Raw genomic sequence first — 18,562 nt, forward strand, 5'->3', positions numbered from 1 at the left:
CTGCTAATGAGTAAGCAGCCACAAAGTGACTTACTGCTTATTTAGACCAACCTTTTGGAACTCACAGACCACTAAATGCACAGACTCCGGACCACGCATGTGTGCTGAGCCGTGTGTCACTCAAAGAGTGACGTCATGATGCCAGAACCCACCCACTTCAAACACACCACCTGCCCATCCCCCTGGGCCTGCGATGCGTGTGGGAGACATGGTCTGCGGCTCTGAACGGTGTACCGCCCCAAACGGGGTCCTTCTCCTGGCCCTGCTGGGGGATGCAATGGCCAGAGCTGCGACCCACCTGTCCGATGGCCCACTAGTGCAGTGGCCGCCACCTTTTTGGTCCCGCCGACTACTAAAATCACTGACTCCTGACTGCACATGCGCGGGAAGCTGGCTGTCAATCAAAGGGGGAGAAACCTACCCCGTAGTGACATCATCATGACATAACCCCACCAACTCTCCCATCTCAGATCTTAGCCTGCAATGGGAGAGTGGGTTGGGTTGTGTCCAGAAACACAGCCTGCCCACTTCCCTGAGCCTGGGATTTGTACTGGGGATGTGGTCCGTAGCTTTGGCCAGTGCGCCCCGCCAGTGGGGTCCTTCTCCTGACCGGGGGTTGGTGACCCCTGATTTAGACAGCAAAGGTGTGACTCCACAGGATAATAAAAGTTGCATTGTCTGTTGTCACTGGTGAAGTGTTGCCAGCCACACTTTGTCCATCTGACATTAGCCTTAGTAAGGCTTCCTGCATGACAAAGGAAAGGAACATCTGCTATAAATTCTATGTGTTTAAACTTGAAAACAAGCATGTTACATATACTGGGTCAAAAGGTGGTGTATTTGAAGATTCAAAGGACATTTGTCAGCTAATCCAGATCTTATGTCTTCTGCAGTTTACATTTGCTCCAGCACCTACAATATAGATAGAGCATACATACTGGCTTATTTATTAAGGCAATGCCTATGGCATAAGGAATGTGAGAAGTCCAGTAGTCTGTAACAGGCAAGCAGATTTAGTTAGCGTTCTTGACCATGTTAGTAAATTGAATTATAATTAGTTGTTATGTGTCACTGTAGGTTATTCTTTACGTTCTGCCCATTGGAATGCTAAGTTACATACATGTCACCTGAGATGAACAGTCGCCCTAGTAAAGTTTAAAACTATGGTTGTCATTCCCAAACTTTGGAAGAAGAAGGTTAAAACATAACTTTATCCTGGATATTCCCCTTTAACACACTGTATAACATGAACTGATCAAATGAGATATAGATAAAATGTAGCACCAAATAACATCACAGTAAGGACTGAACAACAATATTGTGGAGGAGCAATGCGTACAGTAGGCTGAACAACAGCAAACTGATCATACTTGTCATTATTCTACAAATGACATGACTCGGCTCTGTGCAGGATTGCATATTATTACGAGACATTTACACTAAGCCCAGCAATATTTTATGAAGTCCCTTGTGTAAAAATAATTAATTTAAAATAAAATACGTAGTAATAATAATATAGATATTTATAACCAAATCGTTCATGTAAAAGTAGGGACAATAACATATAATAATTAATCATGTTTATTTATTGTATAAAAATCACAGTCACATCCCTAACAAAAGTGAAGTAAGGACAGAAAAGCTTGCTTGGTGCATGCCAGTTTGTGGTAATAGACAAGCTGATTACTTGGTGATTCCACGTGGAGACAGGCTTTCTCCAGCCACAAGTATGGTCAGGTCAGTCAGGGTAATGCCTCAGTCACGTGGCACCCACTGGTATGTCCTAATTAAGCCTATTTTCCAATTGCAGGATCTTTCAGAATGAAGCATGTCCAAGAAATGAGCACTAAACCTGCACAACCATCCAACCAATCATTAGGTTGACTTCCATTTCATTATTATTCAAAAAAATGTATGTAAATGGAGTAGAGAAGAGTTAGGTTCTTATTGCCTGTGATATCTGTCATCTAAACGACAACAATGGTTGTCACCAGCATAGAAGAGAGGGAAAGCCACAAATTGTCACACTGACAACTGTTTAGGATGGGATTACCTTTTTACTGGAAAGATTTTGTTAATTTAAAAATTGTCTTCTGGGCAGGAACTGTAGGGAAAATCCCCAAAAGCAGGACACAAAAATAACTGAATAGAAGTTTTAACCCTTCCCTACTGCATTTAGAACCAAACTAGGCTTTACATACATTTTAAAGCTTATAGAGTAAAATTCGATCCAGATTCCACAGAAGACAAGAAAGGGGAATGATGGTTATTTTAGGCCAAAACAAGAATTTCTTTGGACAGTGATGGGTGTATAAGGCGTATTTTTTCATGGCTGTCATGTGGGTTAGGGTCAGCTTACTTTGTGGCCTTTCCTGTAGTTTTTTGGTCACTCGGCAGACAGTTATAATCCATACCAAATAGTCTGAAAATGTGAACTAATTTTGATGACTTTGCTCACACTTCCAATCTGTTGTGGCAGAAGGAATGCTACACCGAGACTGTATCTTCCTATTGTTCAAGGCAGTAATAAAAATACAGTAACTTCTACTTCTGGCTTCCCACAATGCCCGGTTACCTGGCTGCCATGCTGACTTGTTGTCATCATTGCTTTATGAGTGACTAATAGTGCAGAGCGTGAGATCTGCATTCTGTTCTGATTTTTGGGCCAGTGACTGTGCCTACCAAGCAACCAGATGTTCCAGATGGCCAGAAATGTGAACCTCCATATATCAACAGGTGCTTTTAAAGTAAAGTTTTTCCAATAGAGATAAGGGGAGTGTCATAGTTAATCACCTTCTATAAAAAGCTAGTTGTTTGGCTGCTTAAACCACTGGCTTAAAATCAGAAAAATGTAAGCAGATACCTTTTTACCATTTGGGAATAAGTCAGCAATGGAAGCCTCCATAATGCACTCAGTAAAAATAAGGAGTATTTAGGGATATATTACTGCCTTGTACATGGGTAACAGTCACTGAGGTCTATCCACTTTATTGCTACAATATACTGTCCATTATCAATGTTCCATCTTCACACAAGTGTACAAAACCATACATGTGTTTTGAAGTTTTATTGCAAACCCTTAGGTTTGGTCACAAAAAGATACATTTCCTCTTATTATAGTACATTGGCATTTTTGTCAGTACATCCATCAGTTTAAATATACAACTCTAGAATATATACATGTGTACAAAGATGGTCAGGAATGTCAAAAAATAAAATCATAAATAATGTACATTTAAACCACATATTACAGCTTCAAACAACTAAATGTGGGGCATTTTGGTCCATAAAACCCATTTCTAAAAATAGAAATCTTTGAATAGCAGCAATGCTTTACTTCAAGCATTTAAAACAAAAAGGTCATTGCAAGCCCATGGCAATACACTTAGTTAGTACTATCTAAACAAAACTAAAAACAAAAAATGTACATTAAACTTCACTTCCACATATGGAAGAAAAAATGGTACAATGCCCCAGAATTAGTGTCACATTAATGTGTGAAAAACAAAAATCACAGGTATACTGCGATCGGGAGTCACACGGATACCATTGTTCACTTGTGAAAGCAGAGTCCACCAGCCAAGAAATTCCACCTCATCTGGACAGTTCTCAAGCTATTCTGGACCTCTGAATTGAGAAAGGCACGTTGCAAAATAAAACAAAACCATATTATAAACTTCAGATGTTCTTCACACTTCAATATCTTTTCTTGAAACTTCTCAATCTGCCTACCAAGTCTGAATCTGCAGTCCCACTGGCGGAGTTGGTTCTTTATGAAATCAGCTTCTCGAAAACGGAAGGCCGTGCCTGTAATAAAGTCACTTATTTTCCCTCGTTGACTAAGCTCCACTGTGCGTTCTTCCAGAAAAACTGGTCATGTTGAAAATTAAGGCTGTGATGCTGTCATGAAGGATGTGCAACTTTGTGATTGACTAAAATGTGACCACATGGTGATAGAAACCATTCTCAAAGGAAGGACTCCATGGGTGGGGCATAGGAAAAGCCCATAAAAGCATCTGCTGCCTCTTTTATGCTGGCTGTTATGAGGATGCCATCAGGTGACTGGCCAATTGAATTTGGAATTGGTTCTTCTGTGAATTCTGGATCAAAGTGTTGCAAATCACTTGGGCCACTCTGTTACAAAAGGAAGGAAGACAAAAACAGTTTAGGACCATGAACTTGCAAATTAGGGTGAAACTTCCCAATAATACCACCCCAGCCACCAAAATCAACAGAAACTCTTCTTGTCATATGGGCCAGTCTGGCACTATATTTTATTAGAGATTAGTGCTGTAAATCTGAATAATACAGGACAGCACCACTACTTATTCTTATTCAAGTCTGATTTACATGCAAGTGAACTAATTAAACTGCAAACCTAAACTCTCCAACATTAAAAATAACCCGGCATTAAGGCATAGCTGCCTAATACTTACCACATTTGGGTTAAAAGGAGGTGTAATCTTCTTATTGATGAGATCATCCCAGTTAATTGGAGAGAAAAAGATGTGGTTCTTAATCTCCATCTGTCGGCAAAGGAGGAATTAGATTAGACCAATCAAAAGTAATTATGCAGACATGATCTTTGAGTGTCAGAGCAGCACGAGTAGTTTTAGAATCTCTACTTACAAAGTCGTTCTTGGCACCGAGTCTCTTAGTCCGATCCTTTTGCAATAGGCCCTCCAGGAGATTCCTGGCTGAGTTGGTTATGTTTGGTTTCAGCTGCAGGGGTTTCTTCAGGATGTTGTCATACATTTCAGCGGTATTACGGCTGTAAAAGGGTGGCTGTGGGAAACAAGGGATTTGGTTAGATTTGTGGTCAACACACCATCATTAATACAGCTCTCCTTAAAATTAAGTTATAGGAAAAGTTTTTTTATGGTACTTACCAGGCCATATAGCATTTCGTACAGTACTGCTCCTAAGCACCACCAGTCAACTGTTCTATCATAAGGCTGTTTGTGAATAACCTCCGGTGCTAGATACTGGAAGAAGAATCACAATTATTAGATAAGCCACACTTTGATGAACAGCAGCAATGTCATATTATAATATTAAAAAAATAATAAAGAAAATACAAAACATACCTCTGGAGTGCCACAGAAAGTAGAGGTTGTGCCATTGGGCTCAATGTTCTCTTTGCAGAGTCCAAAATCGGTCAGGACAATGTGACCCTGTGAGTCCAGTAATATGTTCTCAGGCTTCAAGTCTCTGCAAAGCAAAAATAAATACAATAAGATACTGCTGAAATGTATACACACAAGACACTGATCAATGCATATCACAATATGGAGTCATTTGGATTAAATGAAAGGTGGACTGACCTGTAAACAATATTCAGAGAATGCAGGTATCCCAGTGCACTGGCTATTTCTGCTGCATAAAAGCGAGCTCTTGGTTCCAGGAAGCAACGTTCTCTTTGTAGATGGTAGAAAAGCTAAAAAGAGAAAATATAAATAAAGATTAGAAAAGACGCTCTTGCAGCTGCACTCATACAATTGAAGTGTGCGGAGCTAAAAGACAATGGCTGGAAATTACTGGCTGATCAGTGGCATGAACCTTGGCAGCCCATAGGGAAAAGCTAAATCTAGCAACTTTCCACCCTCCGCCAGGATTTTCCCTTAGTGACGGAGAAGACAATGCTACTGCTGGCTGAAACAGGAAAAAAAGTACAATTGATGTAACTCGTGCTTACCTCTCCACCGTTGATGTAATCCAAGATGAAGTATAATCGGCTGGCTGTCTGGAAGGAGAAGTGGAGTCCAACCAGGAAAGGGTGCTTGACGTTTTTTAATAGCACGTTGCGCTCTGACATGATGTGTTTTTCCTAAGGAATAATAAAAGAAATGGTACGTCAATACCTGACAACCTGTGGAGACTTGTTATCATAGAAGAATAAAAAATGACAACCATAAAACTTTCATTGTTCTTGAAAACTAAGCAAGCATTCTGATTGGCTGCTATGGAAAAAGTTTTTTTTTGTATCTATACCATTGCATGATGCATAATCCCATATTTCACAACTAATTATAGACTTATATTGTTGGTTTCCCTAGCAGCACAATATTTTCCTCATTCTCAGATCATGATTCCAGATTGACCAGTATGAGTCACATTGACAGAAGTAAACACAAAGCATAATTACCTCTTTCTTCTTAAGGATGGCTTTTTTCTGTAAAACTTTAACCGCATAGAATTTTTCATCTACTTTGTGTCTTGCCAGCAGCACTTTTCCAAAGCTGCCCTTTCCAATGATTTTCAGAAACTGGAAGTCAGATGGCTTGGCGTGGGGATTGGAAGATGGACCAAGGTTGATCTGTTGTGATGGGCTGGGCTGGAGGACAAAATGATCTCACTTAGTATACAGCAAGGTAGCAATATATTAAAGAACATAAAATCACCCAAGCCCATAATTATATACTTGTAAATATTCTACTTGATAAGTGAGCAGTATAAAAGAGTAGATACTTACTGGGGGAGAGGGATTGCCATTTAGCAGTTCGGGCTCCTGAGGCTGGGAGATATTCAGGATGGATTGCACTTCATTCCTAAAATAAAAAGAAATGAAAACTGATGAGAACACTACACGTGTGACCACAAGAGGGCATCACAGCCTAGTTAATCAGCTTCATGTCTAGAACAAAACTTCTCTGCACTCTGATCATCATTATTACTTATAAAGCGCCAACATATACCATAGCACTGTACAACAAACAGATTACAGATGAGCATTGCATTCCCAATAACTCTTGCAGTCTATATAAAATATAGGACTAGCTGATCTCATCCATTTCTAGCATTATGGGACAAGGACTTACTGCTTGCAGTTGTAGTTGTTGGTGGAGATCTTCTGAATGAAGTCATTCAGCCCCATTCTTCTTTGTTTCATAAAAGCTGTAAGAAGACAGAAGAGAGAAGTGTTGAGTATGGGAGATGAATCCATATACACAAAGCATTCTCCTCCAGGTAACATCCAAGTGCCCCCAATGCCAATCCTGGGCACTCACCGATGAGTATTGCCACCATGCCCCTCATCTTGGAATAAGTCAGAGTAGTGGGCGCGCTGTCTGTCTGTACAGTCATGGTTGTGTTGTAATAAATCCTTAGCAGTAATGTACAATCCTGAGAGCTCGGCTCATTCTGAAGCTCTGTCCCCACAGCCCGGCCTTATATATGGGATGAGCCCAGGGGGCGGAGCCAGCAACTCACTGAAACAAACTTGGCTCAGGTTCAATGCGCCCTGATCCAGACAGAGTCAGTCAGCTGGGGCCAGCCAATGGGGGAGCCGCCCCTCGTTCGTTTCATGACGTCAAACAGGGGGTGTGGACTGAGGGCAGAAGAGGAACTTTGTGTACGGACTGTGATCGTCCTGTGCCGGGCTGACAGGGCGAGAGCTGTGTGTACAGTGCCGGGCTGATAGGGGGCGCCCTGTATGTACGGTGCCGGGCTGATAGGGGGCGCCCTGTATGTACGGTGCCGGGCTGATAGGGGGCACCCTGTGTGTACGGTGCCGGGCTGATAGGGGGCACCCTGTGTGTACAGTGCCGGGCTGATAGGGGGCGCTCTGTGTGTATATATACACCATATACTATATATATATATCATTTATATTTATGCATCGCACGTGTTAAGGTGAATAAATGAATTACTGCAGTAATATTACAGGGCTGTGATGATACAGAGCAGGGGGTATAACATATAAAGTGCACATGGCTGTGATCCCATAGATCGGGGGGTGCAGGGACTTTATTCCTATGGGTCAGGCAGTGCAGGGGCTATTGTGCCATATATTTGGGAGTGCAAATACCTTGATTCCATAGAGCAGGGACATTATTCTCATGGATCAGGAAGTGCAGATTATAGTCACAGAGTTGTGAGGGTGCAGGAGCTAGGATTCTATAAACCAGGGTGTGCAGGGTCTGGGATCCTAAAGATCAGGGTGTGCAAGGTCTGGGATGGTATAGATCAGGGGGTGCAGGGTCTGGGATTCTAAAGATCAGGGTGTGCAGGGTCTGGGATGGTATAGATCATGGGGTGCAGGGTCTAGGATGTTAGAGATCAGGGGGTGCAGGGTCTGGGATGTTATAGATCAGGGGGTGCAGGGTCTGGGGTCTTATAGATCATGGGGTGCAGGGTCTAGGATGTTAGAGATCAGGGGGTGCAGGGTCTAGGATGTTAGAGATCAGGGGGTGCAGGGTCTGGGGTCTTATAGATCAGGTGGTGCAGGGTCTGGGGTCTTATAGATCAGGGGGTGCAGGGTCTGTTGTTTCATAGATCACAGGGTGCAGGAGCTATAATTGTATGGATCAGGCATTGCAGTGTCTGATCCTGTAAATCAGGAGTGGCAGGGACTGTGATCCCATAGATCATGGTTTCAGGGCTGTGATTATATAAACAGAGAGATTAGGATTTGAGGCTGGCACATTATCTCCTCCACAATTGCCCTTGGCACAGGGGACAGTGAGAGCTATACATGTGACAACAGGCAGCATGGCCCTACTAGACATCCCAGGCAGCAGCCACAACAACAAGGGGTTCCTGATATTAGAGTCATCTGATTAGATTGTATTTTGCAGGAAATATATGAGGTGTGATATGAGAATTCCCAGCACCTGGTGTGATCAGTGTACAGGCAGACATATGTGATATGGGTACATTGCCCTCCACCTATAGAGATGTATTCTGCATGCAGCAGGTGTTTCTCCAACGCACTGGTAGGAGGCAATGGTAACACAAATAACACATCCCACTCATAGCAAATGCCTCTGACAAAGACAACACGTGAGTGGGCAGAGGGAGTCCCTGCTGGAGGTGTGTAAAGGTGTGACAAGGGAACACAAAGCCTGGGGCAGCTTTATAATCCCCCTCCTGGGCTCATCCAACTGCTCTGATGACTTCTACAAACAACAATAGCTAAATGCAATTATCCTAAAACCCCACAGGAAGAAATACAATTTTACATAAAATACAATACACAATCCTCCAATCCCCTGCATTGAATGTAGATGTCTTAATTGAAATGTATAGAGCTATTTAATGACACCGCACTAGCACGCTTCTACCAGCAGAGGGCGCTGACAAGGCAGACATTTGAATATACACAACATTGACAGTAGCTGAGCTCTGGATTGTACACTACATTTTTCTGACACTGTACACTAAAAAATAACCACACAACGATTAACAATCTACATCCGAAATCGTACAGCCTGAATTGTTGATGGAGTTTAAACTTCTAGTTTGCAGATCACTATCTGTAAAGCATGTATAAAAAGTTATTGTTACAAGTGTACACTTTGATACAGTAAACTACACCTTAGAGCACTTTCAGCTAATATCATAACTAATAACCAATTCCAGTAACCCTAATGCTGTGTAAGCAGCTGCTGATGGTGTGTAGTTTGTGATCCCTGCAGGTATTAATCACCTGATCCATCCATCAAGCAGGATCTCATCTTAAAGTCATTAAAAGTTAGCTGAGAATTCACAGACAATGCTAAGCCCATAAAGAGATTAAACACATCAGGCAGCCCTGTGTTTTATTTCCCCAGCATGATCAGCAGAAAACAATAGGACTTTCACTTGTTTACAAGGCTGCAGGACAATGTCACCCCTGTGGATGATAAAAGCCAGGTCTGATCCCATTCACCTGGATCACACAGCAATGAAGAGATCTAAAGCAAATAAGAGAGACTTACCTTTCAGAGGAGACTTTTCTGATTTAGTTCTCATATTGGAATGCAGCTATGAAGTGGCAGTCATATAATCCAAGGGATCTGTACTCCTCCCCCCTACAGGCTGAATAGGATCCACAGAACAGAGTAAAGGGAGCCTGTATGGTGCTAGCAGCTAGTTTATGAAGCCACAACCAGGCTGATTAGCATAGAGCAGATAAGGGGACATGGAAACATTGGCTGCCTGGCTCTGCCCACTTCAGCATCATCACAGCTTCCAAAAGTCACCAGTGTGCCCCAGCTGGCAGGATGAGAGGGGTCACCACCTACTTCCAATGTCAGGACAGAGACAGCTCTGGAATAGTACAGGACAGACAGACTTTACAGCTAAGGAAGGAAGCTCTCAGGAGACAGCTCTGCTGCTATGTGGCGCCTGGCTGGGGTTGTCACCCTGACTTGTGTCATCTGCATGAAAGTCAAGTTGTTGAGACTTTTCTTCCTCCTGGCCGGATACCTAAAGGGTGGAGCAGGCGCCCCATGTTCAGCCCTGCCACCTACTAAGCATTTCCTAACAGGAAAAATACTCTTTTCTGAAGTCTTTTCCTTCCTGTCAGTGTAATCCTAGCCGGTGATCCCATTTATTAAATAAGGAAAGCTGAATGAGCTGCAGGATTGTTTGGGGGCTACAATACTACAAGGCGAGCTTACGCTTCTATATGTGTACACAAATACAGACGTTATTGTACGATCTAAATACCAGACCGAAAATATTTCACAACCCAATATAACACAAGGTGTACCTAAACTAAAAAATACACTGCGACCAAACAAGCTCTTTGATACAGCTATACTGTGCGTTTTCTGCAATAACACAAATGTATTTATTCACAATCTTCTATAGAATGTCCACTAAGCTGCACATGCACAGAATACAGCGGTGCCAGAATACCTAAACAATGCACATCATGTCTTGGTGCCAAAACAAATAAACTTTTGTGCATATGCAGCATACTTTGGTGCCAGATAAATGAACTCCCAAGCACATTATTCATTATCTTCTTATGTAATTCCAACCTGGCCAATCAAGATAGCTGGCAATTGTAATGCCAGAAAATAACCAGGTAAAGGTGTCGTTGCCATCAAAGGAGTAAGTTAAGGTCCATTTTCCTCCGCTGTAAAATACACATAGTTCAGGGATGTCCAACACTAGCCCTGGCAATTTACATTCCAGGGATTGCATATATATACATATATAGTCTATATATACATATATATATATATATATATATATATATATATATATATATATATAGACTGAAGAATTAATTGCATAGGATGGAATTCCTAAGCCATTAACAACTTTTAACCTATATAATCCCAATGCCACTGAAGTCTTCATAGGCCATAATGATACATACTAGTATACCAAAATATTGCCTGAAGAAGAAGCAGAGGAAGGAACATACATGCATTTCCCCTGCCATGTAACAGTGATTTTGCCTCATTTAGCATTTTACCCGACATGGTCTTTTACCATAGGTGGCGTTACTGGTCTTTTTTAATCTTGACTGTACAAAGGTGAAGCTATGTACATTACTGTAATTCCTGCTGAGAGATTACACTGCACAACTCTCTGCAAACTCACTGAACTCCACACTCGCACACAGTTTAGGTTACTGACCCTTGGTTTAAATATTGTGCCCAGACAGAAAGGAACTTTTGTGTTATTTATCTGATTTAAAACATTAAAACACTGATTAATGTGTTTGTATTCATATATGAAAGAAAAGTAATGCACATTCACTATACATAGATATGAGCAGAAAAGAGTGCACAGAGGTGGGGGATTGAGCTGGTGCAAGAGAAGAAAAAGGTCTTCTGCAAGAATTATAGTGTGATAACATTATGCACATATTATGATTACCCCAACATTTAGAGACCTGAATCCTTAATGCTGACAAATTAAATTAATGTATATCTCATGGAAGAAAAAAATCGCTTTTGCAATACATGCACATTTCACCATCTATCCTACACAGAACAGAATATGTGAATTTACCAAAAATATACTCAGCTTCTGCTGTGGGCTTTTAAAACACACAAAGCCCAATGTCTTTTGTTAAAGTACCCAACTCCAACTCTCAGATCTTTATAACAGAAAGGCTAATCATTCTATAGGCTTAGATAGAAACTAGGAGGGTCTGATAACATTTATTTTATTTGCACTTATCAAACAGACATATTGAAACACGTTGACTAACACAAATGGAGCAAATAGAAACCTTTATTTTTAGATTTTTATATATGAATAAGTTTCATTAGACTTTTGGAATTTTGAAATTTGCTTGGCTCATAGGATGTTGGTATATAGACTTTTGCTTAGTACAATGACTTTACCATGGTTCTAACCCCTGACTGCCATCTCAGAAAATACAGTTATCAGAATAGATCATTCTAAGGCTGTGTACACGTTAGATTTTTATTGTTGGAAACGATCATAAAAGATAACTAAAAAAGACAGAAAGATGAATGAATGAGCGATGTACATACTGCACCGTTCTGCTCCATGGAGAGGGGAAAACGAGCAAATAGCACTCCGCTGTGCTCGCCTCTCTTCACTTTCATTGCGGCCATTCGTCTTCCATCGTTCATGGATCCACCAGAGTGGATCCATGAACAATGTTGAACAACCACTGTACACATGTCAGATTCTCGGCCGATACTAGCCTTGAGGCTCATATTGGCCAAAAATCATCTGATGTGTGTATGTAGCCTAAAACACAACCCTAATCAAAAATCTACTCATTGGTACAGTTGGTCACACATTGACTGCATCTTCCAGAGTGTTTGCATACTTTGATCTCTTCCACAATTCCCTGCGCAATGCACAAGTTTTGATCTTAGAACTGTGAATCTGTGAAATGTGTCAATAAACATCAATGTCCTCAATATCTTTGGCAGATTAGGCTCTCTGGCCTTGAGCCCAAAACGGGTCAGATTAGTTTGTATGTGCATGACTAGCTTTACAGCACTACCAGTGGAAAGAAAATCCTAAATGCGTCAGCAGAGATGAATAGACCTTTCAAGATAGCAGAATAAGAAATAGCTATCATAAATGTGCATCTAACATTTCACCTAGTACACCTACTAGTATACCAAAACCCCCCAAAAAAGTGTAATTTCATTCATTTTATCAGTCCCTAAATGTGGTAGCTGCATTTGTTTTTTTTCAGGCTAAGAACATTTTCAACAAGTACAAAAAAAACTTTTTAATCCTGCCAGTGGTGCAGTCTCCTTGTGACTTCCTGTAAAATGACCTGGATGCAAACTATCCTAAATTTCTTGTGTAAACTACTAATACAATAATCCCAATGTAATAAAGATGAAGAAAGATGGGTATCTTTGGATTTCAGTCTAGGTGGAAACCTTGACTCCTTTCAAAGACAGAGCTGTGTAATTCCTAAAATCAACAGATGAAAGTAAAGGGGAATAAGCCTAAACAAATAAAGCTAATGCAGCCATCACATGGCACCAATGTATATATGCCGAGGTCTTCCCCTTCTACAATGCAATAATTTATACTTTACAAAACATAGAGAACAAAATAAGATCTGAAAGAGAATACTTTTGTGATGGATTCCTTACAATAATTTAAGGTGCCACATACAGAATTGGGACTTATCTCTGGCATTACTCAGTCTAGGAATAGTTAACTTCTCTCCCCCATTTAGAGTTTTGGTAAACCATATACTCATAGCGGCAAGAATAATTGTTAACACGTGGAATCACTCCAAATCACCTAGTGTATCTGATGTGGTACAAAGAATTATTACAAACTGTCACTATGAAAGAACGTTAGCCTATAGTGATTTTGTCTTCCAAAAATTATATGATAATTGGAAATATTGGGTGGACAACTTACTTTTTTTACTTTAAATATATCCGAATGTACTTCTTTAATTAATATATTCGTTTAAATAATATTATAGTAATGTAATACATAGTTATCTGGTATAGCATTATACTTTTCCTTTTCTTCCTTTCTTTTGGCTTTACTCTCCTTCTTTTAGTTCACTATTCTTACTTTATACAAACTTGAAACTGTTTATATAAATTATTTATCTTGTTAACTGTATACTGTTTGTATATTTGTAACTTTAACTTTTCTTATAAAATCGTAAAATAAAACATCAAACTAAAAAGAATTGGGACTTATCTCTGACTCCTTCTAATTTGTATTGTTTAAAAGTAACATAAACCCATTCCTTTGTACTATTCACCCAAATGTTGACCTAGTATGCACTAGATTTACTTACAAAGGTGATTGACTTCTAGGTCTCTATTAGTTTTCTGACAAAATTTAGCAACTCAGAAATCAGGGCAGCAATAGAGCGGCTCTTTTATTTTCAGAATTCACATGTTATTGGCCTTTGGATAAGTTCATTGCCCTAGGATTTGCTGAAATATACAATGAAAACAGATCTTTGTGCTTTCCATGCAGTGTGGAACTTATTTATGGAAATTCAAAAGAATGTGGTATGTTTTGTCAAAGTTTAATGACAGCAAAACTGTTGAAAAAATAGCTTATAGATGGCACTGTAGATGTAGAAATTATGTAAAACTTGCTTCGGTTGGTCCAAATTTGGTAGCATTATAGCATGTTCGTATGTCAGAGGTCAACATGGTACAGAACACATGTATTTAAAAACATAGAAACGTAACTGGTCAAAATATAAACATTCTTAAATATGCAAGACACTGCATCTGCTGTTTTTTTAATGTCCTTGGCATACCTCTCATAAAGTAACCAAGTGTCCAATGTGGTCATCATGCCTGTTTCAAAATGATCCCCATGCACAGAATGTACCTAGGGGAGTTCTCTGTGTTCTTCAGATGTTTGTTGAAGAGTATCTCTGATGCTCAACATGTCCCTAGCACAGTATAGTCCATCTGATGCTCAAATCAACAGATCACTGTCAGGGAACCCCATGTTCCCAAACCCCATGTTCTCAAAAATGTTTAGTAAGGGGTATGTCCCTGGCAGAGTGTGCCTAAAACTGCCAACACACGTAAAATGCAAAACAGTCATGCTAATCTCAGGCAAAAATCTGACAAGTGTAAAGCTGTCCCCTGGTGTAATTTATCAATTTAACCTGATGGATTGATAAACTAATAGTTTTGAACGATTGCTGTGCATTTCAGTGGAGTAGAACACAGCAGGGTGCCGATCGCTCATCCCCCCACCCTCTCCATGGAACAGAACATTGCGGTGTGACAGCATTTATTGTTTCAACTGTCACTGGAAATATTCACAAAAGATTCTTTCTAGTGACAGTTATCCTACATGTGTACATAGGTTAATAGTTGTCATGTCACTGCCTGGGAATCCCATGTGCATAGCATGTATTCAACAGAAAATCACAGGTAGTTAGTACGGCTTTAATAAAGTGTCTCTTGTGTATAATGTGTTCTGAGGCATTATTACTCTAAGAATACCTGGGCCCAGCAATTCTTAAGAAGAGTATTCCATTTTCTATATGCAGAGAACCCCATAATTTTCCTAACAGGAAATCCAAAGCAATCAGTGTGTACTTTGCACTCGGCATATCCCTTTCAGAGTGTACCATGTTGGTTGTGTGTCCTTAGCAAAGAGCCCAGTGTACATCTCTGATAAACACAGACTTGTGCATGTGCGAAGTAACTCTATACGGTTAATGTTTTCCCATCAGTCCTTGAACGGGTTCGTTGTCCTCCGTCCCAACCCCAGTAACCACTGAAGTCTCTGCTGACCATAACACAGTTTCATGCCCTACTGGTCATACGTCACCTTCCCAAAAATACCTAAAGTGGCTTACAGTATGAGAAACAGAGGTGTTTTATACACATGATTCATGAGCCCTGGGTGTGTTTGCAGACCACTAATGGGGAAAGGGGTTTATATGTGTAAATATGTTTAATGTAAATTCCCTAAAACAGAGTATATATGTGAAAGAGTGAACAGCCTCCTTCTTATTTGCATTCTTTTCTTATAAAAAAAAAGAATAGGTCAATATAGGCCCTATAAAGGTCAATGATTATCAGGGAAATATGGCTTGGTGAAGTATAAATAATACTAATTAATAAAACAGAGATGCTTAATACACTTCCTTCTGTCTGCAATAATAGAATAGTTTTATTGTTACACTGGGCTGAATCCTATTGACAATCTACTGGTCTGTTCTTACAACAAAGGTATAGAGCAAAGCTTGGTAAAAGTAGCTACGTTACTAAATGGCTGTTTCCCTCCTTCCCTGGTTGTATTAATTTTTTTTCTATTTCTGCACTTGGTTTTCTTTTTTACAATGAAAACTGAACTGAATCTCCTGCCAGTTGTGTCTCAAATTTATGTTGGATGGACAGCTGTTTATGGCATTTAACCTTGGGCTGAACTTTGCAGGATTCCCCTAGTATCCAGTGACCAGTGGAGTCTGGATAACATTTACTGTTGATATATTTTGCTGGCCAAGACAAAATATAATAAAGCAGTGGGAAACTCTGCCAAATTTTTGGTATGTTTGTTTTTAGCACTTTGGTAATGTTGCATTATCACGACAACAATGTAGATCACACAGGTGACTACCAAAACAAAACCTAGCAATAATGCCAAAATGTTCCTGATGGAAACTTCCATTGGTACAGACTGTACTTGTGAAGACTTGGAAGTTTGTGTCTGTATCCTCCAGTTATAGATGGAGAACTTACTTCTCTAAAACCCTATCTTTATGTTACCATACATAGTCATCTGGATTGGAAAATGACAAATGTCCATCATCATGTCCTTCATGCCCATCATCAACTTTAAAGCAAACTTTATAGCTTTTTTTATATTGCTTATCATATCAGTTATTATTACAGTGTTTGCATAAATGTGGCTTTTCTATTTAGATGCTTTCTGTTTTTTATCATATCATATCATATAACATGTTTGGATTTTGTGTCAACCATCCCTGGTGACTCACAGCTGAGATTACAGAATACATGACATTGAATGCCTATTGTGTTCTGTTAGTCTGAGCAGAGGGGGAGAATGTCAAATAACAGGCTCTGTACAGCACTAGCCAGCAGCAGCAAGAGTCACAAAAATTTTATAAAAATAATATTGTTTGTAAGGTGTTTTGTGGGATGATACATTATTATCATTTCCCTGTGATCTTCTATACATGCAGGATCACAACTAAGGAGTGTATCGCAATATAATACCTACAGCCATACACCCATCTTGCAAACATAGTCCCAGTCGTAAGTTGCATGGATAAAAAGAAAAAGTATTCTGTGTTTAGTGTCGCTGTCCATGTTCACAGCAAATTAAAAAACATGCACATGGGGCTTATTCTCACATTGATTGAAAGTAATGTATGTGCTTTGATTTTTTAATTCAGGCAATATAAGAGAAGAACTTGTTCAAACCAATGGGTTGTATTACTGATGTTGAAAATACCTGTACATGATACACTTAGGGTGCCCTGACCTGCACTTTCTCATTGAAGTTATTGTGATTTTTGTTTCTGAAACCCTGCATACGTCTTAAACAGCAGGTTATGTCAGAATTACCTTGATCTGTCCAATAATTGGCACCTTTGATCTCATTAGGCAGAGAAGTCAAAACCTAATTGTAAATTCCGTCAGAAGTTCATATTGCTTGTAGGAATCAAAAACCTTTGTTTCTTGTACATTGCAGTCATTTTGCTTTAGTACTACTAAACTTTAGATTATATAACAAAATCTGTTAACCAATGCCATGATCAAAACCAAACCATGATCGCAATAACAAATCTTTGGATATGTCATATAAATTATGAACATGTGTTCTTTAGGAGCTTATTCATCAATGTTTTCCCTTGGATTTACATAGCTATCACTGAATATTTACTAATTTTTTTCATACAAAATTATACTTGTGTGAAAATTTAACTTTGATGAATCTCGGAGAGTTTTTTAGAGTTAGAGACTCAGATTTTTTTTATTGCTGTTCATGACTGATTCTTTTTTTAAAATGCAGGAAAAGCCAAAATTTCTGGTTGCCCCATAAGAGGAATAAATAAGAACATTCCACTGGGGAAACTCATTCCAGTGACAAATGACTAAGAGAGTATTTCCTTCACCTTGAAGAGATCTTCTATCAGTTCCTACTAATCTAAATATTAGCATATGAAGGAGGAAATATATGACCAAAAACTCTGCCAGGGGTTCACTATTCATGCATCTAAAATAACATAAATACGTTAATTGAAAAAATGCTGGTCAGTGGCAGTTGGTCTATTTTACATCTACACGGGGGCTGCACTGTTTTAAATTTAATAAAACAATGACATGATTTTTTTCTTGAATAGGTGTTAGGCGTAAAGTTTCTGGCCATTATGCATTTCACACTTCCACCCTTTCCCTGCCTAAAGCAAAACAAAGGCTTGTTCACAAAGTTGAGTGATGAAAGAGTAACTGAAATTAGGAACATGTTGCACCCAGTCAATGAACAGTCCCCACCTACACTAAAGAATGACTTTTATTATTTGGAAAGAATTCAGCAGAACAATAGAGTCATAATCCGTATGCTAATCCAGGGAGTAAATAAAGAGTGTTATCTAAGTCTAGGTAGGGGCCACCAGGGGCTATTATTATTGTTATTAATAAACAGGATTTATATAGGGCCAACATATTATGCAGTGTTGTACATTAAATAGGGCTACTGCTCACATAATAATAATAATAATATAAAAATAATAAATGGTTTAAAGAATAATTCTGGTCACACATTAATGATTTTCACAGGCAATGTATCAGATGCAATAACTGAATAATAAAAATGTTTGCAGTGAGCAATAAATAGGTTTTGAGAGCAGATAGAATCATAA

General features: G+C 39.5%; 1 protein-coding gene across 2 annotated transcripts; it reads right to left on the reverse strand.

The window, feature by feature from the left end:
* Positions 1-3,052: 3,052 nt before the first annotated feature.
* On the reverse strand, positions 3,053-9,957 carry LOC140328962 (serine/threonine-protein kinase Sgk1). Of its 2 annotated transcripts, none has more exons than XM_072408925.1 (11): positions 9,699-9,957; positions 6,819-6,894; positions 6,473-6,548; positions 6,146-6,334; positions 5,696-5,827; positions 5,325-5,437; positions 5,088-5,211; positions 4,890-4,985; positions 4,630-4,785; positions 4,437-4,526; positions 3,053-4,134 (listed from the first exon to the last, which is right to left on the reverse strand). In XM_072408925.1, exons 1-11 carry the CDS (start codon positions 9,730-9,732, stop codon positions 3,967-3,969), a joined length of 1,254 nt encoding a protein of 417 aa, XP_072265026.1. In that variant the 5' UTR covers positions 9,733-9,957; the 3' UTR covers positions 3,053-3,966. The 2 variants fall into 2 exon arrangements, with proteins under 2 accessions (XP_072265026.1, XP_072265025.1); XM_072408924.1 differs by lacking the exon at positions 9,699-9,957 and adding an exon at positions 7,008-7,163.
* Between the last annotated feature and the right edge of the window lie 8,605 nt (positions 9,958-18,562).

The sequence above is a fragment of the Pyxicephalus adspersus genome, chromosome 4 (assembly GCF_032062135.1).
Source record: "Pyxicephalus adspersus chromosome 4, UCB_Pads_2.0, whole genome shotgun sequence".
Taxonomy (NCBI): domain Eukaryota; kingdom Metazoa; phylum Chordata; class Amphibia; order Anura; family Pyxicephalidae; genus Pyxicephalus; species Pyxicephalus adspersus.